The sequence below is a fragment of the Halichoerus grypus genome, chromosome 4 (genome assembly GCF_964656455.1).
Source record: "Halichoerus grypus chromosome 4, mHalGry1.hap1.1, whole genome shotgun sequence".
NCBI lineage: Eukaryota > Metazoa > Chordata > Mammalia > Carnivora > Phocidae > Halichoerus > Halichoerus grypus.
Genome location: NC_135715.1, coordinates 55,791,544 through 55,819,271, shown reverse-complemented (window position 1 = coordinate 55,819,271; position 27,728 = coordinate 55,791,544). Strand labels below are relative to the sequence as shown.

Genomic DNA, 27,728 nt, shown 5'->3' with positions numbered 1-27,728 from the left:
CTTTTTTTTTTTTTTAAAGATTTTATTTTTTATTTATTTGACAGAGAGAGACATAGCGAGAGCAGGAACACAAGCAGGGGGAGTGGGAGAGGGAGAAGCAGGCTTCCCGCTGAGCAGGGAGCCCGATGCGGGGCTCGATCCCAGGACCCTGGGATCATGACTTGAGCCGAAGGCAGATGCTTAACGACTGAGCCACCCAGGTGCCCTAACCTTTTACTTTTAAAGTAAAGACAGAAATTATATAAATATGTATGATGAATCTTCAAGACAGTGATGTGCTGCTGCGGTGCTTCTCAAACTTTTGTGACTCAGGATTCTTCTGAGGGACCCTATTGTTTTCAGTGACACACAATTTGGGAAACACGGTGCTGGGCTGTAAGGCATAACTTGAGGTTTTATTAAAACTTCCAAAATCAACTTCTGGCAGCTTTACTGATAGGAAAGAAAGATTATATCAAAAAGATTTTATTTCATAGCAATTTCATTATGATTGTATAAAGAAGCTCAAAGTTATTACAGGGATTATCTGTGATCATCTCACATTTAAATTGGCTGGGCTTGGGGCGCCCGGGTGGCTCAGTTGTTAAGCGTCTGCCTTCGGCTCAGGTCATGATCCCAGGGTCCTGGAATCGAGTCCCGCATCGGGCTTCCTGCTCGGTGGGGAGTCTGCTTCTCCCTTTCCCTCTGCCTCTGCTTGTGTGCTCTCTCTCTCCTTCTCTGTCAAATAAATAAATAAAATCTTTAAAAATAAAAAATAAATTGGCTGGGCTAAAGACAGCCTGAGTTTTATCCTATAAGCATGAGATCACATTCATATTTAAATTGTATCTAAATATAAATAAAATGTATCTTTATTATTTATATATATAGTCATATATGATAGTTACATATTATATATATAGTCATATATGATAGTTACATATTATATATATAATTTCTAAATCTGCCTGCCATATATTTTATGACTTGGAGTGAACAGAGATTCTGTGCCTATTCCCGAAGTCATCTGAGGGTTTTTTTTTTTAATGTCAAAAAATGTGAGATGATAGGATAAGGGACCAGATAATATCTCAATGTCACCCCTGGGCATGACAGTCTGAGATCCATGTGTATAATTTTGTTTATGTCAGATTTTCACTTTGCAAGTAAGTCATTTTTATCATTTACTTGCAGAGGAAGAGAAGTATGCCTTTGTCAACTGGATAAACAAAGCCCTGGAGAATGACCCGGACTGTCGACATGTTATTCCAATGAATCCAAACACAAATGATCTCTTCAGTGCTGTTGGGGATGGCATTGTCCTTTGGTAAATAACACTTCCTTCTTGGTTTCCAGAGGTTTTCCTGGGATTTTCGGGAATACCAACAATTCATCCTAGGCCAACTGACTTTGTGCTCAGCTGGACCCAAACTGCTTTCTGGACTTTTACTTGGCAGGTCCTTGGAAAGCAAACTAATTTCAAAAGCAACTTCTAATGAGAAATGTAAAACTATTATTGCTTGGTTGGAGGAGAGGGATGTGCAGCATAGAGACAAATAAATACAGATAAAGATGCAATAATACAAGGCCCAAAGCAATTCTTTTTGGAATATATGCCACTTGGCTTCATCTGAACATGACCTACCGTGAAAATAGATAGATTGATGATAGCAGCATGATAATTGAAGAAACCCAATGCAAGTCCTTCAGCAAAGGGCCTTTTGAGTGGTACATACAAACATGCACTTCAGATGCTGAGGACACCTGGAAAAAGAGGAAGATTTTTGGTCTGCAGAAGACCTCAACACACAATAGTCATGATGGTGTCTTTGAAATGCTTCTGTAGCTCTTGCTTTTAGCAGCTTCTGAGACCACTGTCAGACATGGTGTTAGTGAAGAGGCTTGAAATGCTCACTCTCAGGTGGGCACAGGAGTTGGAGGGAAGGATGGGTAGATAAGACGTAGAACCCCTTCTTCCCTGCTCTGAGCAGAACAATTCTGCTTTTGGTATTTTATTTATTAGAGTTCACCTTGAGATTTCATTTTAAAAACTGTCAACTAAAAAAAAAAAAAAGACATAAAAAATGTAGCCTCGGGATCAAGTTCCTTAGGTTGGCATCCAACGCACTGCATCATCTTCCCTCAGTCTCCTTCTAGTTTTACCTCCCAGGAGCCCCATGACTCAGGTACCCAGCCCAGGCTACTGAGTGAATGGCTGCGTGAATAACTGAATGCATCAGCAACCACACTTATTCTTCCCCACACACATCCTGCTCATAACTGCAACTGTGGCTTTGCCTTCTCCTTCTTTTTAAGAATACTCTTCCACATCCTCTCCTCCTATAGAAATCATTTACCCTAACAGTTTCTGGTCTATTCCAGTTCCCCAGGGTCTCTCCCTGCACTGGATTCTCAAAGCACATATTTGTAGTACTTTGGGAGCCATTATAATGCTCTTCTTTTGGACCGTTAGGTAACTTTTCATATCCATATATTTTGTGTCTATAATTGCACCATAAGCTTTTCAAGAGCAAGGTTACCTTCTGCTTTCTAAAGTCACCCCTCCCTCCTACCAGCTCCCACAGCTTCTAGTTCACCAACAGTTTCAGATTTTTCAAATAATGACTTAAGAGTTTGTTTTGCCTGAATTGCAATAAAGTGCCTTTCATTTAAATATATGTTAAACACACACACACACACACACACACACACATACACACACATGACAAAGTTATAGAAATACATCTTTAAAGAACACCACAGAAAAGGTAGTTGCTTAAAAATTGTTAGGAAAAAATGTTAATGCCGATTTCTCATTAAAAAACAAATAGCCACAGTCAAGTTTACTATTCTTTGAATTTGTTGTTGTTCCTTTGGATTTGCTTTTTCAACTTCCTTTCTTTAAATAAGATGGAGGTGATCTAAGGAGATTTATTTTCTATGCCCCATTGGAGGTTAAACCAGTGCTAAATGAATAAAAGCAGTTTTTTACAAATAATAATTGCTTACCTTAGATATCTGATCAATGTATTAGAGACACTTAAGTGGGTGAAATTTCTCAAGTACTGATACAACAGTGACTATAGCAGGATATAAAACATTTTATCATCCACTTAGTTAAAAGTATAGCGTTCTACCAGGTGTCAGAAATTTAGACATTATATAAGCTCAGAAGTGTACAGGTGGTCACTTACATAGTGTATATATAGTCATTTATGTACAATTTTCACAGCTGAGAAAGTAAAGTACTTATGGAGGATTTGCCTTGGCTCTCTACCCAGAATTTCCTAATATGCTGAGGATACCAGGATGATTTTGCAGCTTCTTAGGTGCATGAATAAAGTGGGATCTTTATTTCCTGCCTCAGTATATTAGTATGATTTCAGGAACCTTGACCTTTCCCATAGAGTTTTAATCTAATCAAAATTGCATAACTGATTTTATATCTAAACACTGGATCACACAGATTATATTGCTGTCGTCTTTGCTGATGGTATTGCTAGAATTTAAATTCCATGTCACTGGACTCTGTTATTCAGAAGCCAGCTTTCTTTAATGTAATTGTTTCTTTTTTCAGTAAAATGATCAACCTATCAGTGCCAGACACAATTGATGAAAGGACAATCAACAAAAAGAAACTCACCCCCTTCACCATTCAGGTATGTCTTCTCTCTGTTGCCAAACTGTAAGATTGTGCTTGGAATGAATGAGCCCTGGAAATGCAGAGCCAGCCTTTTCCAGGTACTCGGGCGCTATTCCCAAACCCAGCTCTGCAGCCGGTGGTTCGTCACGACTCGTGGGGACAGAGGGAGACAGTTTTGTTTTTTCTTTAATAATATAACAGGGAACCTGGGAGGGGGAATGTTGGTGGGGTGTTAGTAGTTGGGGGGCATTCTTTGTTTGGGCCCCTTAGGAATAAAATTCACATGGGCTAAAGTTTTTAACTCCACTTTCCCTAGCAATTTATCTTTGAGCTGATGCCAAATCCACAGCATGTTAACTGAAAAGATAAGCCTTTCTAAGAAGTGAGGGGGCAACAAAGGGGAAGTCCTCCGGCAGCCTAACAGTGGTATTGGCTACAGCCACCAAATATAACTTGGTCTTATGCCTTCAATTTGTTGATTAACGGGAACAGTAACCAATAGTAAGTTAGCCGTATTTCTGTGTTACGTTCCAGTGTTTCAACACTATTGCAATTCTCTTGCTCAGAAAGCATGTCTTACTCCTTAAGTCATGAACAGTATGTTATGCTGTTTGATTGTAAGCAGTGCTGTGTATTTTTAAAACGGAAGCAGTAACCAATGTGAGAACAGTGATTAAACCTATATGAATGCACTTAATGGTAAATTTAATCTTGATGTTGAATTTTAATATCAGCCATGAATAGAAACGATATTTTTTGTTCATCATTTGAGCTCTACACTCGGGTAAAAACCCAGCTGTCTGATAGTCCTCTTTCCAATTCACTGGTGGCCTGTCTTTTGTTTTTAATGTGTCATAAACACAACTTCTATACGTCGCTGCCTCTAGTATCTTCTCCTTTGTGGACCCAAGAACAGTATATAGATTCTAGACTGAAAATGGCATTGTTTCTGTTCCAACTGTGTATGAGTTGTATACACATTATATACATTGTTATTAGTGATAAGAACATGTATGTATGTGCGTGTGTGCATGTGTGTGTAGGTGTGTATATACTTAAGGCCCCTAGATATTCTGGATACTCAATAAATTATCTCAGTAAAAACCACTCTATCTTTTCTAGGAATTTGATTTGTGTATTTTTCATTCTCTTAATACCCAGTCTGAAAGTCAAAAAGCTATTTTGTTACTCTTTTTTATGACCTTGATTTATATCAACAATTGTGCTGTTAACGATCACCAATGGCAAGACAATGACTACCCTCAAAGGTACCCCTTTATGTCTGGCCAGTGGGGATGTTGAGTGTGTCGGCTCCATCACAGGGCAAAGTGGAAAACTGTAAGACTCGTTAGTTTGATCCGGGCCAGGATGGACTATCGACTCAAGGTGCCAGTTTGAGTGAACAGGAATAAGCCCAGTATCTGGGTGACCAGATGTTTTTCTTTCAGTTGTTACTCACTGCTTTCTCTCAGTGTTAAAATTTAGTGAAGACCATGCCTCTAGACCTGTGAACTTTCCAGAAGCAAAGCATTGTTGTCATCCAGGAATCATTGTTTGACATCTGCAAAGTTAAAAACAATGTTTGTACACTTTTTCTACCTCAGGAGAATTTGAACCTGGCTCTGAATTCTGCCTCAGCCATTGGATGCCATGTGGTTAACATTGGGGCTGAGGACTTAAAGGAGGGGAAGCCTTACCTGGTCCTGGGACTTTTGTGGCAAGTCATCAAGATTGGATTGTTTGCTGACATCGAACTCAGTAGAAATGAAGGTATGAGCAAAGCCACAAGTTGTTATTAGTGGCCTGGCTTTTTATTAATGCATGTGTTGGGGGCTGTAGGGGGAAGATGTCAGAATAGTCAAGCTCAGAATCCTCAATTTTTGAAAACTATAGTTACATCGAATCCATTGCATTAATGGTTTCTATCCACACTGACCAGACTTTTTTAAATGACAGAACAAAACCTTTTTAAGACCACAGACTAATCATAACGCTTACTTAGAACCTAGAGCTCAGTCCTGGCTGTCTGGGATCCAACCTCAAGGGCTTTTCTGGGTTCACTTTGCTTCTAGATACTTTGTAACAAATAGACTCCTTTTTAACTTGTATTTGATGAAGCGGTTCACATTCATATACCAAAGTGATAGCACCAGATTAGGAGAAAGTTGATCTATTTCTTACCAAGACTATGGAAGATTACATGTAGGGTTTCAAAGTTCGCAACTAAATATTGTAGCTGTCAATCTTACTCCGTCTGCTCTCCCCATTCTATCTGCATTTAAACAATTACAGCCCTGTTGTTTAGATAAAAGAAGTAGATCGTGATAAGAATCATAAAAAAACAGGGTTACCTTTTAGCTTTCCAGGACAGAGCCCTATGAAATCTGTAGCCAAATTCTAATCTTTAGTTATACATACTTTTTAATTTATATCTCCAAATCACAATAACCAGCAAAAAACCCTGGGTTGCCATTTTTAAACCGAATATATATTAAACATAATATAGAGGAGAAAAAGCAAATAGGAAACTTAGAACCCATGAGAAAGAATACTGATTTACAAATTATGACTGCAACTAAATTTAAACCTTCTAGCTGAGCAAAACATATTTATTCAGCTGGGAAAAATAGAGGAAAGAGTTGATTACAGTTTTTGAGATGCTGTAATTATGCAAGTAAGCATTTGAAATATAAAACACCTCTGGGAGTAGACAAGAAGACAATTGTCATTATTACAAAATTGATCTCTTGAAAGCAGAACTGTTGTCGTATCGTAAAATGTGGTCTGACAGACCCGGCGGAGCCTTCTGAGCCTGATAGTCTTGGTTATTTCTGTGGCTCTTCCATGGCCATGGTCTTCTTAGGCATAGCACTGAGATTCACTGGTGACATGTCTTCCCCACCTGAAAAATGAGGATAATAGATAAGCTCTCAAAACCTTGCCTTCCTTTTTAGGGAATGATAATAAAGTGTTTGGTCCATGGGAGAGGCTGTAGGTCCCCTTACCCCAGAGAAACAACATTGCTCGGTCAGCTTTCCAGCAGAGCTCAACGGAAGTTCTAACTAATCCCTTCAGATATCCCCTGTATTTATTTTTCTTCGGCTTTTGTCCTTCTTCAGCTCTGATTGCTCTTTTGAGAGAAGGGGAGAGTCTGGAGGACTTGATGAAACTCTCCCCTGAGGAGCTCCTGCTGAGGTGGGCTAACTACCACCTGGAGAACGCAGGCTGTAACAGGCTCAGCAACTTCAGTACTGACATCAAGGTAGGAGGAGTGTGCTCTGAACAGGACGACCTGCAGCAGAGAGCGGGAACTGGGGCATTTGTGGAGAAAAGACAGACTCGGCTCCAGCACTTCAGAGGCGCTAGAGTTCGTTGGCGGGGGTGGGGGTGCGGCTGGTGCCGTGGGAGCTGCTCGCTCCTCTCAAGGGCCCCCCTCTAGATCTGTCCAAAGTCCTAGCGAGGCCGCAACATCAAAGGGAGATGGGCCTCCCCTGGAGTGACAGCGTCAGCAAGTAGAGGGAGGAAGGGCAGGAGGTCAGACTGCTTTTCAAGGAAGAGTGTGTGTAGGACTGGTGATGTCCTTCTGATTTTATCAAAAATCAGGGAGCATCTGTTGGGAGCATCGGATGGGAATCCTTTAAAAAAATTCAATGAGGATTCCTCTTCTGAGGACACTAAGAACACCAAACACGGCGTCTGCTGCATCCCAGACACTGTCCTACCTGCTCTCTATGCGTATTGGCTCATTTAATCCTCACGATTAACCTTTGCGGTAAAGGTTATTACTTTCTCATTTTACAGATAAGGAAACTGAGGTAGAAGGGGAATTTAAGTAATTTGTTCAGGTTCACGTAGCTGGGGAACGGGGTCGGAATTCAAACCCAGCAGTCAGCCTCCAAGGTCCCCGTCCTTGAGCACCATACATACTGCCTGTCTAAAACAACCGGTGAATTTCTCGAAAGGTATTCATTTGTAGAAACCAGAGTGGTTTTTAAAAGATAATGATTCTGGAAACCGTCTGCAATGAGAATGCCCCCCAGGGCAGGTAGAAGGGCAGGCAGCCCTACAGCAGAGATCCAAAGGGGGAAAGGCTGAGGGAAGCGTGCCCTGTGGTTTTCCAGTTGGTGAAAAGTTCCGTGTCAGGGTGAAAGACAGCTGTTGGCACTAAGGACAGATGGGCCAAGACAGAAGGAGCTTAAGGAGCGGTGTGAGATGCTGGGATGCAGCACGAGAAAACCTTTTCAGTCTCCACTTTCTCAAAAGTTAAAAAGAAATCTTCTCCAAAGAGAATGAGTCAGAGGAAGGGTCACAAGATTCACCAAGAGTCACCCAGGCTTATATTCCTTTGAGTGACAGCTTCCCCCTGCCATGGACACAATGGCTGCCAGGCATGGTGCTGGTTAGACGGAAGCTTCTAGATGGAAAGTCCCCCATTCCTTAGCACCTAAGTTAATAATGCCAAATGCATTTTTCTAACTACACCACTTTCACTGGTTATTGATGGCCTGGCACCACCAACCAAGTGGGGATTTAACAGGAGCTGGAGAGCAGCGTTATCTTCCTTGGTGCTCACCAGTTAAGCTCTACACCTGTTTCAGCCAAAATTTTCAAGCTTTTCAGCCAAAATTAGGCTGCTTCGTCTGAGCCATAAATTTATCTGATTTCTCATCACTAAAAAGCTGTGTTCTTTAGAATAATAACCATAGGAGCTGGCAAGCTGAGCATAGACAAGGGTGGTGCCTGTCAGCAGGGGGCAGACAGCCGCATCCTGCCCAAGGTCAGCGCCGTGACGTATGTCTGAGCAGCTGGCAGCTTTGGGAGGTGCCCTTAAATCACACAAAGTCTGCAAACGTGGAGAACACCCACCCTGGAGCGAGTGAGAAGGGTTTATTAGGGTCAGATAAAATGAGAGGAGACTTAGCAAAGCTAAGCAGATGTAATACGCGGTAGGCAGATTTGATTTGTGCCCGACACCTGCACGGAACTTTCACTGACTTCAAAATAGCTACGTTAAAAAGTAAGAGAAGGGGAGGGTGGAAGGGAGAGATGAAAAGAGGTTTCCCCAGGTGCAGCGTCAGTGGCAGGCTTTCTCTGGTTCTAACGTCTCTAATGTCACAAGTGGGGAGCCTACCTCTGCTGTCCCCAGGCCCCATGCAGGTTTAAAAACAAAAAGAGAACTGCTGATTTTTCAGTCTTTAAGAGAAATTAAGATGCTTTTAAATTATTTAAATAAATTACCTGATTATCTGTGTGCTTTTATTGAATGAGCATAAATTATCATTTTAAGACTAGGATTCTGTGAATTCTTTTCGTCAATAAGCATATTTGTAAATCTAGGAAAACATGAGAATTCAATATCTGTATCCAAGCTGCTATCACTAAATTTAACCATTTTTTTCCAACTTCTTGATAAACATTAAGTGTGCTTGTCATCTTAATATCTCCTTTTACGTAAAGATTGCTTGTTAATGCTTCAACCTTCTGTCTTTGAAGTCCTTATTTTTCTTTTGCTGACTGTCCATTTAAGTGTATTTTTAAACTGTGCTTTAAACTTCTGCTTCCTTTTTCTGTCACTTTTTTTTTTTTTTAATTAAACCTTAGCTGACTGACTTCTGCAGCAATATAAAGGTATATATATTTTCCTGTATACAATTTAATACCTACAAATGAATTATTTTCCTCCCCTAAGAACAACAAAATAGCATTTGCTTCTTTGGGTTGCCTTTTGTATATATCCTATGTTTGTTATACTCCTTTAAAAGAGAAGGTCCGATAACGATATGTAAACAGAGAGATAGAAAATTCAAATTAGTGAATGCTTCCAGCTTTGTTAATTAAGTTGCATTCTTGAATGACAGTCAAATAAGAAATATAATATGTTTGCTTTTGGGAAATTATTGTCGTGCTAAGTATGTGATTAGCTGTGCTGTTTTGAAATTGTAATTTCTTAATTTCTCACAGGACTCAAAAGCTTATTACCACCTGCTTGAGCAGGTGGCTCCGAAAGGAGATGAAGAAGGTATTCCTGCTGTTGTTATTGACATGTCAGGACTAAGGGTAAGGCCATGTCCCAAGTTGTGTTTAGAGAACGTGATGCTGCCTTTGTGTTGGCAGTTCCCTGGCCCCGCGTGACCTTGACTCTGGGGTTCCATGAGTGCATGTGTCTGCTTAAAGCCCTGTTAAAACTATTAACAACCGTTAATGGCTTCGGATGATAATTGTGGGAAATTGCATCTGAAAATAGACAGTAAGGAAGGAAAGAAACTAATACCACTCAAATGCCACACACCATGCTCAGCACGTCTGTGTGTCTCATCATTTAAGAGACTCAAGGACCAAGAGGTATTAATTATGTTTATTTTTAGGTGCCTGAGTATTATTTCTGGAAATCGGTGGGATATTTATGCAAATAAATAAATTCTCACTTTATCAATGAAAAAACTAAGTCTCAGAGGGATTAATTAATATGACAGATTACTGGAAGTTATTTGATCCAAGGCTGGGGTCCTTTTCCTCTGGTAGTAATAAGGAGGCAACACCCCCACCTGCTGGTACTAGGTGCCAGGTACCACGTTAGGCACATTGCATACATGGCCTCTGACCCTCGCAAGTATCACTAAGCTAAGTGTTAATAACTATTTGCTAGTTGAGAAAGCTGAAGGTCAGAGAGGCCACAGAGCCAGGACCTGACATAGAAAGAATTTAAACCCAGGACGGCTCCAACATTCACCCAGCCACACTACGACCTCACTACATCACTGGGGAGGTAATCGGAGAAAAGGACTGGGTGGAATTGTGTGAGTTCTTAGAAGTGTCTGGTTGGAGAGTTCTTAAAAACAGCACAGCATGGATCTGAATGTTAAAACTGGTTTTGCCACCACTTTAATACTCACCTCGAGAGGTTGCCTCATTCATTCTTGGGCCTCATTTGATATCATTAGAATTAAATCCAATGAATTAATATTAAAGTCAACTCATTCCCGAATGACAAGTTCATGAAATGTGTAATGTGCAGTGTCATCTAGTAAAGCATTATGTTAATAAACAATTTAAAATTCTGTTTTCTGAAAATTGGTGGTTTCATAAACTCTTTAAGAGTTTTAAGAGTGGTGGACCACATTTCAACAAAACTTTATGTTCTCATAAGAGTCTACTTACAAATGACTGGAGATCGTCTAGAACTATTTGAATAGACTTTTAACATATCAAGCCCTCAATCTGAAGTCTGCAAAAGCCAAATTGCTGCTGTAGATTCATGAATGACAATATGTAGCTCGACTAACTGATCACATTTATTGTGTTTGAGTCGCACGCACACCAGCTCCATGTGGGAAAGGTGGCTATATGAATCAGAAGTTCTTACTGACAGGTGTAAATGTCTTCGATGAACTGACAATAGAGTATTATTTATGACAATAAACACACACTTTTGGTAGATGAAATCTCACAGAGTCTGTATAAGGAAATAATAAAAAGGAAGCTTCATCATTGAAAATAATTAAGATCAACTTAAATGATAAGCTTATAGAATCTACCGAATCTCTTGGAGAACAGGACAACCAAGCGTTCATCTGCCATGGTTCTGTATAGAGACGAGAGACTCAATTTCTCAATTTCTGAGATACCTCTTACTTGCTGATTTCGGTTCAGGCAAATACAAGTAATCGTGTGCTGTGATTAAGTGTCGATCTGAGGTTAAACACCGAGGGTGTCAGTAAGATGCCCATTTCTTGTTCATGTTACCCCTGCCTCCTTTCTGCGTGGACAGCCTTGACCCAACCTTGACGTGCCCTTCTTCCTTACAGGAGAAGGATGACATTCAGAGGGCGGAATGCATGTTGCAGCAGGCAGAGAGGCTGGGGTGCCGGCAGTTTGTCACGGCCACCGATGTTGTCCGAGGGAACCCCAAGTTGAACTTGGCTTTCATTGCCAACCTCTTTAACAGATACCCTGCCCTGCACAAACCAGAGAACCAGGACATCGACTGGGGGGCTCTCGAAGGTAACTGGAAACCTGTTGCTTAGAGGTTTGGAAAAGCATTCACCACTCTAATTCAAGGGCAGTTCGAAATTACCTGCTAAGCAGATATAAACCCCTTACGTGCTGGGGAAGATTTGCAAACAGGTCATCAATTCTCTGGTATATAACAAAGAGAATAAATAGATTAATCAAGTCAATTACAGCCAAGCAGGAATAATCAAATACCATTATATCACATCCATTATACATAAGCTTCATCCATTATCAGAATTAAATGTTTTAGGGAAGACAATGCATTTAATTATCAGGTGAAATAAATCCCGAGTTCCAAAAACCTAATTTATGTACTTAATGGACTGAGTGTTAATTCCTCGCACAAGAGATTGCAGCCGCTCATCATCTAAAAATACTTTAACTTAATGCTGAGAGGTGCTTAGTGAGGTGTTTGTTTCTGTTTTGTTTCTTGGATTTGGATTTGGGAGGTGCGGTGGGGCAGAGTAAAGTTTTGAGGCAGAATCCCTGACAGTTGTATTTTGGGGGTTAGCGCCCTAAGATTGGATGAAAAGCGTGTAGCTATCGTCAGGTTCTTTTCTTCCATCATGAATTAGTCTCAATGTTGAGACAAAAAAAAAAAAAGACAAAATTAATACTAAATGAATATCGCCAAAGAAAAGAAATCCAGATTTAAAGTATTGATTGATTTTTTTTTTTTTTCCTGCAATGCTTTACCCGAGCTGGGAGTGCAAAATTCAATCCGTATTGCAACAGTGCTGCATTTGTATCATTTGATAAATTGTGGTCAGGGGTCCAGGCATTTTGTTGACTACCAAGTATATAAATCAAGCCCTCTAATCACCCACTTCCAGCTGCCTCTGGAACATCCCCATTTGGTTCCTTTGCTATCACTTGAAATTCAGCATATACAAAACAGAAATGATCATTTCTCCTCCCTGTGGCGCACTTCTGCCCTCCCCACCTCCCACCCATCTCCTGTAGAAACTCTCCATTTTCATTAATCATACCACTTTTTTTTTCTTCAGTCTCCAAAACCCTGGGTCCCACTTTGATATTTTCCTCTTCTTCACCCCTAAATCTACTGAATTAGTAAATACTAACAATTCTTCCTGCAGAAGGGCTTTTAGATTGTTATTTTTCCTTACTGCTTTCTGGACTCTTACTAAATCACACATCAACCATTTCAATAGGTCTTAGGGGCCTGTTCCTCCATTTATCAAGCATTTGAATGTGCCCATGTGCGGGTGGACACACCATCCCCTCTGCGTATTTAATTTAAATGCATATTGCCCTTCAGTAATTTTGCACCCTGCTGCCAGGCACATCACACTTCCGTCTTCATTATATCTCTGCCTTGCTCAAGAACTTATTGTCGTAATAACAAAAAGAACCTATGATGACTGGCATTGTCTAATATATCAACCCAAATCTGGTGGTTGGCGTTCAGAGAGCCCCAATTCTGGTTGCAGCCACCAAGCAGCCTTCTCTCCACGAATCACACAGATTCTGAAAAATGACTTCCTGATGGTTTTAATACAGACCTCGTCTGTCACTCCCTTCATGCTCCTATGTATGCTGTCTTCTCTTCCCACTACTTCCTGATGCCTCAAATCCTCTCCTCTTTCCTCCTTCCGGTCCGGGTTTTACTAGCCCTGTAAGGTGAAGCTCAAACTCCACTCCATTCCAAACTGCTCTCTCTCCTATTTCAACTCAAGGAGCAAATATGTTCACCTCATGTGTTAGCCCTGGGGCTTGCATGATCTCACTTTGTTGCCTAAAAGTCTTGTTTCTCCTGAAAGAATGTAAGCTTTTGGGGGCCGACTGTGAACTGCTTCTCCACACAGGAACTTGTGCCCTACTAACAGATGCTATAGAAACACTCGCTGAGTTGGACTAGAAAAGAAAAAACGAACACAGAATAACAGTCCTCATCCAAATCCATTAAGGTTTATTGAATGAGGTTTTTTCATTCTAGATTCAATTTTTATTATAGCCTCTTTAGTTAAACTTTGATCATAAAAAAGGCATATTTTCTAGGGGCCCGAAAGATAACAGGTCTTCATTAATTTAGGTGAGACGAGGGAAGAGCGGACATTTAGGAACTGGATGAATTCCTTGGGCGTTAACCCTCGAGTCAATCACTTGTACAGGTAAGAGAATGTGGGGACTCATCTTTTTTTTTTTTTTTTTTAAGATTTTATTTATTTATTTGACAGAGAGAGACAGCAAGAGAGGGAACACAAGCAGGGGGAGTGGGAGAGGGAGAAGCAGGCTTCCCGCCGAGCAGGGAGCTGGATGCGGGACTCAATCCCAGGACCCTGGGATCATGACCTGAGCTGAAGGCAGACGCTTAACGACTGAGCCACCCAGGTGCCCCGGGACTCATCTTTAATGGGAGACACCTAGACCTTGGAAGATCCCCGCGATTTCAAATATCTCTGTGGTGTGCAGTTCTCTTCACAAATGTGTGCACCTTGATGAGAAAGGGGCTAGTGCCAAATTGAGCTGCAGGTGTTGGCTCTTTAGCTGAGAAACTCACTTCAGTACAAAATCATAACCCAGCAAAAGGACAGATTTACTACACGTTGTAAGCCTGTGATCTGCTCCTAAGCAGGCAAAACAAAAAAATATTAAGTTTATGGTGACGTGTCTCCTGTGCCATTTGTTGGAGCCATATTTCTTTTCCTGGAGGCAGCATGCTCCAGCTCCAGGGGCACAGGTAGCCACAGCTGGGAGAGACCTCGAGTAAGTTTCTTCAATTTCTCTAAGTCAGAGTTTCTTCACCTCTAAAGATGAAGCTACGAATACCAATTTCTGTCGGGTTGTTGCAAACGTTCCTTGTGCTGATATATAAGGAAGTGCCTGCCCACCGTAGGCCCTTAATAAATGGTGGTTATCTGAGAATTCTTTTGTGTTTGTTTTTGTCCAGTGACTTATCAGATGCCCTGGTCATCTTCCAGCTCTATGAAAAGATTAAAGTCCCTGTTGATTGGAACAGAGTAAACAAACCACCATACCCCAAACTGGGGGGCAACATGAAGAAGGTAAACAATGACTCTTCAGATGTTCCAACAGGCAGGTGAAGTCATCAGCCTGCAAGGGCACCCTGTGAATACTTTATTAGGAGGCCAAACTTAGATAAGTAATGTTTATCCAGGGATTAAATTATAGCACAGCAATCAGAAGCCTGAATGGTTTCATTAAAGTGAGTCCATTATTTCAGTTGATTACTTATTTATAATTCCATGTTGGATGTCTTTAAACATTATGTTGTAAAAATTCTAATTAAGATAATTAGTGCAAGCAGAGCCACAGGGTTGCTTTTCCACCAGCAGGATCCTTATTCTAATTTCCTAAAGAATTAGAGCTTTGTACTGACAGTTTGACTTGTACAAATAGTTTGTCTAATGTCAACACAGTGGGAACATACTGTTTTGTAAAAGCAGCAATGGGCTTGGCACACATATCTCTCACCATTCCTTGTCTTTTTGGCTCTTAATGATCCAAGCGTAGCCACGGGAATACCTCCCTGTCCCACATGTCAGCCCATTATGTGCATGTAGGATGGAGAATCCAGATTTTCCATGACAATCTCCATGCATTCAGCTGTTTCAGGAATACCATGAACAGGTAACTGAGCATGGCCCTCTATTTCTGGAGTGTGATATAGCCATGACAGTGTTCATAATAATGAATTCATTTTGGTTTTGCACTTAGACTACACTATGAATATGTTTTGGTGGAAGTGAGGGGTTCTATTAAAAAAAAAAAAAAGATGGGAAATTCTTGGACTAGTTTAGAACCCTAGCATTGCAGAACCAGGCAAGACTTGAGAGATCATTGAGAGATCATTCAGCCTGACAACATTTATTTCATTTTGTGTCTTTATTTTTAGTATCTTGTATTTCTCATCATAGAGATGATGACATTAGAATGTTTTCCTTCTTGCTCATTAACAGCTTGAAAATTGTAACTATGCAGTGGAGTTGGGGAAGAATCAAGCTAAGTTCTCCCTGGTTGGCATCGGGGGACAAGATCTCAATGAAGGAAACCGCACTCTAACATTAGCCTTGATTTGGCAGTTAATGAGAAGGTAACGTAACTCAGGGAAATGACTTTTTATTGAGTATATTATTGACCAGGAAACATACTAGCAAATGTTCAGGAATGTGGTTTGAACCAGCAAAATGATATTTTAAGCTAAACTTAAAACCAAAGGAGTGTTTTGTTATTTTCCTGTTCTGTTTTGTTTTGTTTTGTTTCTTTTCAGGTCGTTTAAGTTTTCTTTCAGGTAGTTTGAAGCTTTTTTATTAGATTCCTAAACATTTTAGATGGTTTTGTCCTCTTAATGAATCACCCCATTTTCATTATGGTGTGACCCTCTTTATTCCTGGTAATATTTTCTTTGAAATCTACTTTTTCTAATGTTAATATAGCCACTCCAGCTTTCTCGTGACTAATTTTAGCATACATGTCTTTTTCCAAACTTTTATTTTTAGATTTGTGTAAATAGTCAATTATCTTTTAAAGAGGCTTTCCAAATATGAGGGAAATGTGCTATATGTACTATACTTACCCATTTGCCATTTCCAGTGCTTTTCCATGGTGTAGATCCAGATTTCCATCTGATATCATTTGCCTTCTCTCTGAAATATTTCTAACAGTGTAGATCTGCTGGGGAGGAAGCATTCTAGCTTCTAGATGTCTAAAAAGTCTTTATTTCATTTTTCATTTTTGAAAGATATTTTCTCTGTGGAATTCTAGATTGATAGTTTTTTTTCTTACAGTTCTTTAAAGATAGTGTTCTTTGCCTTCTGGCTTGCATTGTTTCCGATGATAAATCTGTTGTCATTCTTTTTTTTTTTTTTAAAGATTTTATTTATCTATTTGAGAGAGAGAATGAGAGAGAGAGAGCACATGATGTGGGGAGGGTCAGAGAGAGAAGCAGACTCCCTGCTGAGCAGGGAGCCCGATGCGGGACTCGATCCTGGGACTCCAGGATCATGACCTGAGCCAAAGGCAGTCGCTTAACCAACTGAGCCACCCAGGCGCCCTCTGTTGTCATTCTTATCTTGATTCCTTGGTATATAATGTCTTTTTTTTTCTAGCTTTCAGATTTTCTCTTTACCACTGTTTTTAAGCAAGTGGATTATAATGGGCTTTGGTCTTTCGCATGCTTGAGGTTTGTTGAATTTCTTGAATCTGAGGGTTTGTAATGTTCATCAAATATGGAAAACTTTTGGTCTTTATTTCCTCAAATATATTTCCTGTACAACTCACCCCAATTTGTTCTGGGGGTACTCCGGGTACATACCTATTTGGTCATTTGAAGTTGTCCCAAAGTTCATTGATACTCTATTCATTTTTCCCCTCTGTTTGATTTTTCCTCTCTCTGTTTCATTTGGGATAATTTCTATTGCTTGGTATTCAAATTCACTAATCTCTTCTTCTGTAATGTCTAATCTTGTATCAGTCCCATCCGGTGTATATATTTTTTTTTATCTCAGACGTTACAGTTTTCATGTATAAAAATTTTGGGTCTTTTCAGTGTCTCCCATGTCTCTTTCTTCCACCTTCTTGAACATATAGAACATAATTATAGTAGCTGTTATTTCTGGGTCTGATTCTATTAATTGATTTTTATCCTCATCTTGGGTCATATTTTACTGCTTCTTTGCATGCCTACTAATTTTTTATTGTATGTGAGGCATTGTGAATTTCACCTTGCTGTGTGCTGGTATTTCTGTATTCCTTTAAATATTCTTGAATTTTGTCCTGGGATGCAGTTAAGTTACTCAAACATAGTCTGATCCTTTTGAGGCTTATTAAAAGTTTAAATAGTCTTGAGCTAATTTTGTCTCTCAGTACTGATATAATCTCCTCTGAGTATTGAACTTGATGCTCCAGGTATTGTGAGGTGTTTCTACTCTGACTGGTGGGAACCAAATTATTTCCAGTGCTGTGTTTGTTCTGCGAATCATTCTGCTCATTCGTTTCTGACAGTTCTTGTCCCAGTCTCTGGTAGTTTGCTCACACACATGCATTGAGTAATACTCAGCTAAAGACTTATGGCAAACCCTCTGAAGATGTCTGGAGCTTTCTTTCTAGATGACTCTTTCCTCTCCAGGCAGCTCTCTCCTCTCTGGTATTCTGCCCCACAAATTTCAGGCACCTTGGTTTCCTTGAGTTCTCAATCCTGTCCTCTCAACTCAGGGGGACTGCTATGCTCTGCTCGGGTTCTCTCTCTCTCTCTGCACTACAGTCTTAGGGCTCACCAGGTTTGCTTTCCTTCTTTCAGGGACCACTGTTTTGTGCTTACTTTGTCCAGTAAGGCAGAAGGGTAAGGCCGGTCCCCGTTACCACACCATGGCCAGAAGCAGAATTTCCTGCTAGTTCGTCACAAGACTATTTTAGATACCTTTTAGAGTTGAATTAATGTGAGAGCCTTTGACAAGGTAGAATGTAATATATAAATAGAAAATACAAGAAAAGTAAACGATTTTTGGTGCAAAAGCATGAGCTTGGGAAGAATTTAAGATAGCAAATCTTTAAGTGTAAAATAGTTTGCTTTTAAATGTTTCACTCTTTCCCCCTATCCTGGTGGCCTTGACCAGGCAGAAATCTTACATCCCTTTATTAGAGCCTATGTCACTGTGACTTAATTCATTTTCTACCTGGAAGGAAGTTCCAGAAACCACATGTCACATTACATGATGTCTCACAAGTGAATGGCAAAGACAAGGTGTGTAGTGTCTCTAGGCACTTCAGCTTTATTCCCAAGCCACTGTCTCTAGATCATGATACTCATAATGGCCCTCTAAGTATGTCAGTGTTTCCAGGTGATGTGGTATAATCAGAAGTGATCATGATGGAGTTTGCTACCTGATTCACACTTGCTTTACCAAGTATAGCGCTCTACTACTCATCTCTAAACTGGGGTCTCCTTGAAGTTTAAAGGCAGATGTCATAAGGCTTTTCTGGGACAGAAAACTCCAGAGCTAAAGGAACTTGAGCCCCATCTTCTATCTTGCTGCATACATCTAGGATGTCACTGAAAGCCCCTAAGGGCTGCCACACCAGTGTATTTTCAGAAACGTGTGACCTAGTCTCTATTGTCTTTCATGTGTGTTTTTAATTCTTAATAGACTGACTTGGGCTACTGATTGCTTTAAAAAACAAAACAGATCTTTCTAGTTGCAATGGTTAAGTTGACTTTTGGGTTTGGATATGAGATAATCTTTGATATTTTCTCTTTTAATGATAAAAAAAAAAAAAAACCCTCAGGCCAACTCTAGCCATTTTGAATTTCATAATACCTGAAAATCACCTTGTAATATCATCTTTGTTCTGTAATCTTATAGAAACGCGGCCCGATGTTGTACTTGATAGCTGGTTTATATACGATAAGGTCTAGACTGCAGCCTGCTGTCCCTACCTGGCTAATCATTCACATTTCTCATGAGTGTTTACTCAAGAATGGTGCATATAAGAAAGTGGACAGAGAAATACATTACTGTTGAAGGCGATGGAATGACTGATAATTATGTAAATGCCACCAGAGGGGATCCTTTTCCTCTCTGTGCCACACATTAACAGATCTATTAAATTTAGAGCTAGTTCTAGCTGGAATTTATTTCATTGGATTGCACAGATGTGCTAATTTGGCCATTTATCTGGACAATAAATGATGTGTCATTTTTTCCCCCTAAGAACAAATGAGAGATGTGTGCTTAAACCTGCGTCTCCCCTTCAGGAGCCTAGAAATCGTTCTCAGGTCAGAAAGCTGGCAAACAGTGTATGTATAAATTTGGAGACAGAAGCTAGAAGGAAGGAAGCTGCCAGCAGACGGCGGTTTCAGACTCCAGCAAATGAACAAAGAGGCAGGCAAATGAGAAATTCACCCCAGATCAAACAGGCTGTGGACCATGAATTTGGGTTAGGTCCTTGCAAAACAAAACACCATGGTTGGTCCCTCTGGGTCAAATGTTAAATAAATCAAACAAGCATTGGAAGGCAGGAAGGCAAGCAAGTAATAATCGCAGCCCCTTCGGCGCTGCGCACGCACACCTCATCCATCCTCTTCTGTTGAATCGGGCACTGGCTGAAGCTAAGGCTCGCGACACCCTTTCACTGTGACCGATGGTTTCTCAGCACAGGGCAGTGTGCAAGCACCAGTGATACTGGGGATCCTGTCTGGAGGTTCCAGTTAATAAAAGCACTGTTGCCCCAAAACATGTTTGATGGTATGGAGTGATTATCTCACAAGGAAAATCCTAGGTAGACCTGGGCCACATTGATTTTTGTTTTACATTTTGAATCTATAGCTAGTGCTTTTAGTGGACTGTCCAGAGTGGAGACTCCAACCTAATTCTGTCCTTTCTTCCCTTTGTTTTTACCGTTGTACTTACAGGTGGGTATACAATTCCATTTAAACCACCACACCTCCCTTGAGGTGGGCGAAGGGCAATTTTGTACTCACCAGAACCCTGTGCCACCATGAGGGACTGTACTCAGACCCCTGAATGCAGCCAGCTGCCTCCATGCTTTTCTGTATGCCTCTCAGTTTCCCTGGTCCTCGGTGGCTTTTTGTGTTTGCACAGATAGATTTTTGTATTGAGGTGAGCCTGTGTATACCGGTTTCTTCCCTAGCTTCTGTCCACTTGAGAGTGTTGTCAGGGAGGAAGAATTTACTCTGCCTTTCAGGGTCCTTCTAGCCAGCATAGGAGTCAAACTGACATGAGACAGATTAATAGGAGAAAAGCAAATTTAATTTTGTATGAACAGGAAACCACACAGACGTGGAAATTCCAAAGATGGTCAGGCGAAATGAAGTTGTACATCATTCTGGACTAAGGAGAAGGGGTAGGGGTCTGGGACTTCAAAGGAAAGGAATGTAATTCACAGGAAGATGAAGAGGGTAAATGTTTGGTAAACGGATGTTTGGTGGGGCCACTCAGAAACATGGGACATAGAGAACTTTGATCAAACAGGCCTTGCTAGGTTCCCCCCCATCTACCATACGTCGTTCATAGTATAATGCAATTATCTATGTTGATAGCTCTCTTCCTGGAGTAGGTCCTCTATCTAAATTCTTTTCGGCAGGTCTGGAGGGAGGTAAAGAGCTTTTCCTGAATCTGCTGGGTTTTGATTGCTTTTAAGTCAAAATAATCTTTATGCCCTTGGCCCCTACACTGTCAACAAAGCAGTATGGACATCCTGACAAAGGGAAGTGAGAATTCACCCCTGAGACGAGTGGAGCCTCTAGCAGATCAGACTCCATTTGTCCCATGAGGCAGTACATAGACATGACGGATGAAGTGTGCACTCACCTGCCTTTTCTTACCACGTTCACCAGGCGGAAATGCTTCACTGTTAACGGTAAAAGCTCATAACTCAATACCCATGCTTCCTATCAGGAAACAAGAAGCCAGTGATGCCATAAAACATCATCTCAAGAACTGATCAAAACTGGGGCCTTTTTCCAGGATAGGATTATTTTGAAAATCTACCTGAGCCTTATCCCATTCATACCCATTAATTCCTTAGGCTTTGGTCCCATCTCTGGGCCCAAACTAAGTATTTCTCACCTTGACTTTCTCCTTGCTTTCCCTGGGAGAAAGTTATACTAGTTATTGCACCTACCACTCTACTCTTTGATTTACTAGAGCTTGAAGCATCTTTTTTTTTTTTTTTTTAAGATTTTATTTATTTGATAGAGACACAGTGAGAGAGGGAACACAAGCAGGGGGAGTGGGAGAGGGAGAAGCAGGCTTCCCGCTGAGCAGGGAGCCCAATGAGGGACTCGATCCCAAGACCCTGAGATCACGATCCGAGCTGAAGGCAGATGCCCGACTACTGAGTCACCCAGGCCCCCCTTGAAGCATCTTTTTAATCTTTTCCCCAAAAAACCCAATTCTCATAACAGTATGCATCTAAGGTGATTCTTAGGCTCAGACTAAAGATTAACTTTGGTCTGTGTATTCCTAATATTTCTACTTTTATGGTATAAGAAGGGAACTCTTTTCTATTTTTCCTTTATTATGTTGGCCCCTTGGGTTTTTCTAACATTGACTTGTCCCTCCATTTTTGTGGTTCCTTTAAGAAAAGTGTCACGGGTTTGAATCTTTGCTTTGCTTTCCCTCTCTTCTGCTTTCCCTTCCTACTCAGAGCAATGACAGTGCTTAGAAGGAGGCATTTGCTCTGCATCTCATGATAATAACCACAAAGCTACATTTTAAGTTATGTCTAAAAGGAAATAATGTTGTTTTTATTTTATTTTTTCCTTGCAAATGTAATGGTGTCCAGGCTATCTTCTGAGGCATACCTAGAAAGAAAAGAACATTTGTACCCTGGCTACTTTCTGTGTTATCGAATTCCTTAGCGACTTTTTCCCAGAAATCATTCTTGATTTTGTTCAGGTACACGTTGAATATTCTTGAAGAAATTGGAGGCGGGCAGAAGGTCAATGATGACATTATTGTCAACTGGGTGAATGAAACATTGAAGGAAGCAGCAAAAAGTTCATCCATCTCTAGTTTCAAGGTAAAAAGTCTTAGTCTACTGCTCACGGCCACCTGAGCTCTATGCTTATCTTTATTGTTTTCACTCTGTTTTAAAGTGACCTTGAGTGTGAGGTGTCTGAGGCTCCCCCTCCAATTTTGATTTTGCTTGAATGACCCATTACTGTTTTGGTGTTCATGGGCCATTTCATTGACAAATTTCTTGTCACTTTCTCCTGTAATAACTAATTTTAAAAACCCATCATTTTAAACCCATTATTTTAGGCATTTTTCTTCCAAAGTAACATAAAATACGATAATATTTTTTAAATGCACACAGCTTCATGATTCAGATTATGATCTTAATGATGGTGGAATATAAAATGCTAAAAGATCTCCCATGTGGTGTTTTTGGGGGAAAAGCAGTTGTGTACTTGTATCCAAATCCCATTTTTATTAAAAACTGCATTATACTTTATTAAATTTCTTAACTCATGTTTCATACATTAGCTGGATCCTTCCTCTAGGGACTTGCGCACTTGATTCATGTCATAATGTCTGTGCCATCTTAACTATGGTTTTTTTGTGTTTTTTTCTTTTGTTTTGTTTTAAAGGTCAGGAATTAGGGGGAGGGATCCCTTCAGAGTTTGTATTAACATGATTGGTGAGGCAGTTTGTCATGATTCAGTCTTCTGCTTCAAAGTCAAGAAAAAAAAAATTAAAATTTCACCCACCAAAAAGAGCAGACAGTATTTCTGAGTTGTGCTCTACCAGGAGCGTCCACTCCCTGTGAGCTCATCACAGATAATGGCCGCCTTTGTCTCTCCTCTAGCTTACCCTTCAGTCTGAAGAGCTGAGCAGAGGTAGGAGCAGAGAGGCTGGTGAGAGGCGTGAGCAAGTTCTTCCAAAAAAAAAAGATTTGGAAGGGCAGACTTTGTCTGGACTCTGCTGTTGCAGCAAGGAAGCAGCTGTAGAAAATATATAAATGAATGGCTGTGTTCCAATAAAACTTTATTTATAAAAGCAGACAACAGGCCAAATCTGGGAACACTCTCAATAGGGACTGTGCCCTGAGCACCAGGGGCTCCTTGTTTGTAATGCCTCGTGTCAGCTCACCAACATCGTGAAGGCAGCTTTACTGGCTACCTCATTTTATAGGTAAGGAAACGAGCTCAAGTGATTGAGGTTACAGCTAGTAATTGCAGGAGATGATCCATCAGTGAGCAGAAAGCGCCTTTACCTGCGAGGGCAGGTTACAGAGCAGCGTGTAGCCAGGGTCACTGAAGCCTTATCTGCAGCGCTCGGGTTGGTAGCCTGGGGGTGCAATCTCTCCGTACAACAGCGGCCGCTGCCGCCCATTAGGGCACCCTGTGGCTTCTGGGCTGTTCTCGTGGGGACTCACTCTTGAGAATGTTTGACAGCTCTTTTACTCCTTGTGTCGCTCTGGGCTAATTTTCTCCTGTCTTCTCATAAAGTCATTATAGAATTGATTAAGTAAAAAAAAATAAATAAATAAAACACAAAAGGAAAATGTCCAATTAGCCCCACATTCCTTTTAAGTGAAACCCTTAAAAAAAAAAAATGAACACAGTTCACTCTTGATTAACCATTTTGGAACTAGTCCTGGTCCCCCTCGCCCCCCAATCTATGCTAGCGAGCTCTGCCTGTCAGCGCTTTGACAAGACTGTGGGCAGAAAGCAGGGGAGGAGGCCAAACTCACATCCCTCCATTTTGCTTCCCTCGTGGCTCTTCAAAAGGTTCTGTGGAGATAGAAGCTCAGGCTAATGTTGGAAATTAGATTACGATTACATAGTGATTTTAATTTTGTAATAGTCCTCACATTACCGAGGAGTAAATAAAAATGGACCCATTATATTTTTTAAAATATCATTCCTCTCCTCCAGAGGACCGATGCTAGAGACCTAGCATCTCGCAGGGGTCCTGTAGCTTGTTCTTGCTAAGAATGCATTCTGATTTGAACCCTCAAGGTGTGCAGTGTTTGGATTTGACTGTGCTCAGAGGGTCACGCGCAGTCGCCTCTCCATGCGTGCGCTCACAGGTGCCCAGGAGAGGGGACAGCAAACGGGAGCACTCGCAGCTCTAGGTGTGAACATGAAAATGTTTTCAATGCCAAAGAAAGAGCTCACGCTCTTAAGTCGGACTACCTAGGTTCAAATGCCAGCCCGACCACTTACCAGTAAGTCACCGAACCTCAGAAACTCCCTTTACACACTGTCCATTAAGAGGAGATTCCTAGACCTGAGGCTGGTGGTGACACATGAAGTAACCTTCGAGAAGTTCTGGGCAAACCGTGAGGCACTGACCGGTACTAGTTAGTGTCATTGCATATTAATCACACTGCCGTAACCGCCTCCTTGGACCTACAGATGCTATTCTTTCCCTGAGGTCTCCAAGAAAGGAGCATGTGCTTCATGAAGCTCCTGCCCAGCTGGGTCCTCATCACGATCCCTGCCAGTCAGCTCCGGGATGTCCTACAAACTTCCTTCCATTCACTCCGTGAGAACCACTCCCTGCCTGTTGGCAGACAATGGGTTTCCTCCACCTACAGAGCCCCTAGGAACTTGGTGACACCCCTGCCTACAGAAACTACAGCTGAGTTGAAACCCCATGTGGAACGCTGTGGCATTTCCCAGACCAGGCTATATATCTTTCATATTTAAGAGGGGAGAACCGCCTACTTCCTTTGAGCTGAACAGAAGTAACTGGGGGACATATTGATGAAACTAACTCTTTCTCTCTGTGCAGGACCCAAAGATTAGCACAAGTCTGCCTGTTCTGGATCTCATTGATGCCATTCAACCAGGTTCCATCAACTATGACCTTCTGAAGACAGAAAACCTGAATGATGACGAGAAACTCAACAATGCAAAGTACGTAAATAAACCTGAGGCCAGGGAGAGGAGGACCCAACTGGCAACTGGATAGCTGTAAAGTCTGTTGCTTGTGCCTTTGTGCAAATAGTTTATTGCACTATTTGCTTTTTCTTCTCCTTACTTAATGTGTCCCATCATCATTACTTTAGATATTGTACAATACCAGTTTAAGACTCCTAGTGTTAGAATGGGAGCAAGATAGAGAACAAGAATATTCTTCCAGTTGATAAGCAAGCCTATAGTTTCATAAAACCCATTTCCTAATTGTAATCTATCAGAGACTTCCTAAATAAAGTCCATGCCAGGCCCAAATATAAACACCCCATTTGTGATTACCCATGGATATGACTGGGCAGGACTTGGGTTCAAGACCAGTCTGTATGAGCTTGGGAGCAGCTGCTTGAGGGCAGCCTTACCATGTAGAGTGACGGTCAGCGTACTAGTCTGTGAGCCAAATTTGGATGGTTGTCTGCTTTTATAAAGTTTTACTGGAATAGCCATGCCTGTTCATTTATATATTTTCTCTAGCTGCTTCCCTGCTAGAAGGGCAGCATTGAGTAGTTGTGACAAAGCCCACAAAGCCTAAAATATTTACTACCTGTTTTTTTTATGGAAAGTTTGCTGACCGATATGCCGGAGTGATGCCTTTCTCGGAGCAGGTTGTATTATTTGCTAGAGTTGTCCTAACCAAGTACCACAAACAGGGCAGCTTCAAACAACAGAAATGTATTCTCTCATAGTTGTGGAGGCTGTAAGCACAAGACTGAGACGCTGGCAGGGTTGGTTCCTTCCGAGGTTGTGAGGGAGAATCTGTCCCTTGCCTCTCTCCTAGGTTCTGGTGACGGCCAGAGTCCTTGGCTTATAGATGCATCACTCCAGTCTCTGCCTCCATCTTCACATGACCTCCCCTATGTGTCTGTGACTTTACATGGCTGTCTTCCTTCTGTGTGTGTGTCTGGGTCTCTTCTCTTCTTTTATGGGCACCAGTCATATTGGATTAGGGCCTCACCCTACTCCAGCATGGCCTCATCTTAACTATGAAACAACTTTCTTTCCAAAGAAGGTCATAATCAGAGTTACTAGGGGATAGGGCTTCCCTATATCTTTTTTGGGGGGAGATGCAATTCAATCCATCAGAAAGTTCTAGAATTAACAAGTTGAATAGTGCCCAGCAGCCCTGTATATATATAAACTCAACAGTATTCTTCTTTCTGTTCCCAATTTGGGAAAGTCGGGGGCCTGTGTTCCTTGTATGCTGGAATTATAAATGGTAACTACAACAGATGGATGGGATAGATGGGGGATACAGGGTGCTCTGGAAGAGACAGGAAGGGAAACAAAGCTCTACAAAGCAAGTAACATCTAAGGTGAGATGAGTTGAAGGGACAAGTAAGGAGGAGGGTAGAGGTAGACAGGTGAAGGAGGCAGAAAGAATACTCCAGGTAGAGGGAAGAATACGTAATGAAGACCCAGAAATTTAAAACAAAACAAAACAGAACAAAAATGGGCCTAGTTGTTCAAGGGGAATGTGATTAGGTTTAAAGAACTTAAAGTTCCTTAAATTAGTTTCCAGAGCCCAAGGTCTTACAGTTGCTAAATGGTTCAGCTGAGGTTCAAAGTCTGACATCAGAGCGAAGCCTCCCAAGCACTAGTCTCTATGGGCATGATGCAAAATTCCTTAGAAAAATGGGTGAAAGGGATTATACAAGATGCTAAAAATGGTTATGTTTTGGTGGCAAGATTTGCATGATTTTTTGAAGCTCTTTTTTCTAATTTTTCAGCAACTTCCCTCTTATATTTTATAATAGAAAAGTACATTTTTAGTTCATTAATAATTAACATAGAAGAAGTGAGTGAGAAATGGGCAAGGAGAAAGAATGGGGACTATGCCTGCCTGATGCTTTTCATTTACTATGATCGACAGAGGAAGAATGAAGTTAGTTTACAGAGCAGAGGGAGTAATGGGGCTGTGGGTAGAATGGAGGATCTCTCGAGTAGTCATTGTAAGAGGTTACTAGATAATAAATGAGGTGAATAAAAGAATTGCCAGGTAGTAGTGTGGGCTCATTTGAAAATAGATTACAACTCATAAAAATTATCTTCATATAATTAAAAAGCGAGCAAAATGTTCCAATGGAGCCATAATAATCTTATGTGAAAAATGTGTAGCATAAAACTCTGGCTATACTAGTATTATAGTAACATAAATAAATACATGCCTATGTGGGCAAGGACTGGAATGGAACAAAGAATAAAGCTGATGTGTGAGGTCGAAGTATGACAGCTGCATCTCCCCTCTTTTCTTCCTTGTAAAAATGTTCCTGTGGTGGAAATGGAGTCTGCCAACTTTTCCCCGCGCACATTCTGATTCAGTTCTATGACTTTTTCTGCTGTTCTACAGCCCAAGAGAACACTCATGGTGAAGGCATCAAAAGTGGCAAGAGCTAAGGGGGTCTCTACAGACAAATAATAAATTTGATAATTATCATGAGTCTAGACAGCAAGTCTGATAGAGTCAGGAGCTTTGTTGGGCCAAGATTTGCCCACAAAAGTGGGAGGATGCCATGACTGACTCCAGCTATTCCAAGAATGAGTTCTGCAGAGTATCTAGGATAGGGTATGTGGTATGTGGTACATGGTATGAGGTATGTGGAACGGCAATAACTATGATCCTGAGGGATCCCCTTCACACTTTGTTGCTCAGGCTCTCCTCATTCT

The 27,728-nt window shown here is 41.1% G+C and overlaps 1 protein-coding gene across 1 annotated transcript in view; it reads left to right on the top strand.

The window, feature by feature from the left end:
• The window catches only part of LCP1 (lymphocyte cytosolic protein 1), a 52,350-nt gene that overhangs the window by 22,860 nt on the left and 1,762 nt on the right, over positions 1-27,728 (top strand). Inside the window, exons 5-15 of the mRNA XM_036078540.2 lie at positions 1,174-1,306; positions 3,557-3,638; positions 5,227-5,392; positions 6,742-6,884; positions 9,584-9,679; positions 11,428-11,623; positions 13,689-13,767; positions 14,547-14,661; positions 15,577-15,710; positions 22,036-22,159; positions 24,883-25,007. Coding sequence (XP_035934433.2) covers positions 1,174-1,306; positions 3,557-3,638; positions 5,227-5,392; positions 6,742-6,884; positions 9,584-9,679; positions 11,428-11,623; positions 13,689-13,767; positions 14,547-14,661; positions 15,577-15,710; positions 22,036-22,159; positions 24,883-25,007 — 1,393 coding nt within the window. The remainder of the gene's footprint in view (positions 1-1,173; positions 1,307-3,556; positions 3,639-5,226; positions 5,393-6,741; positions 6,885-9,583; positions 9,680-11,427; positions 11,624-13,688; positions 13,768-14,546; positions 14,662-15,576; positions 15,711-22,035; positions 22,160-24,882; positions 25,008-27,728) is intronic.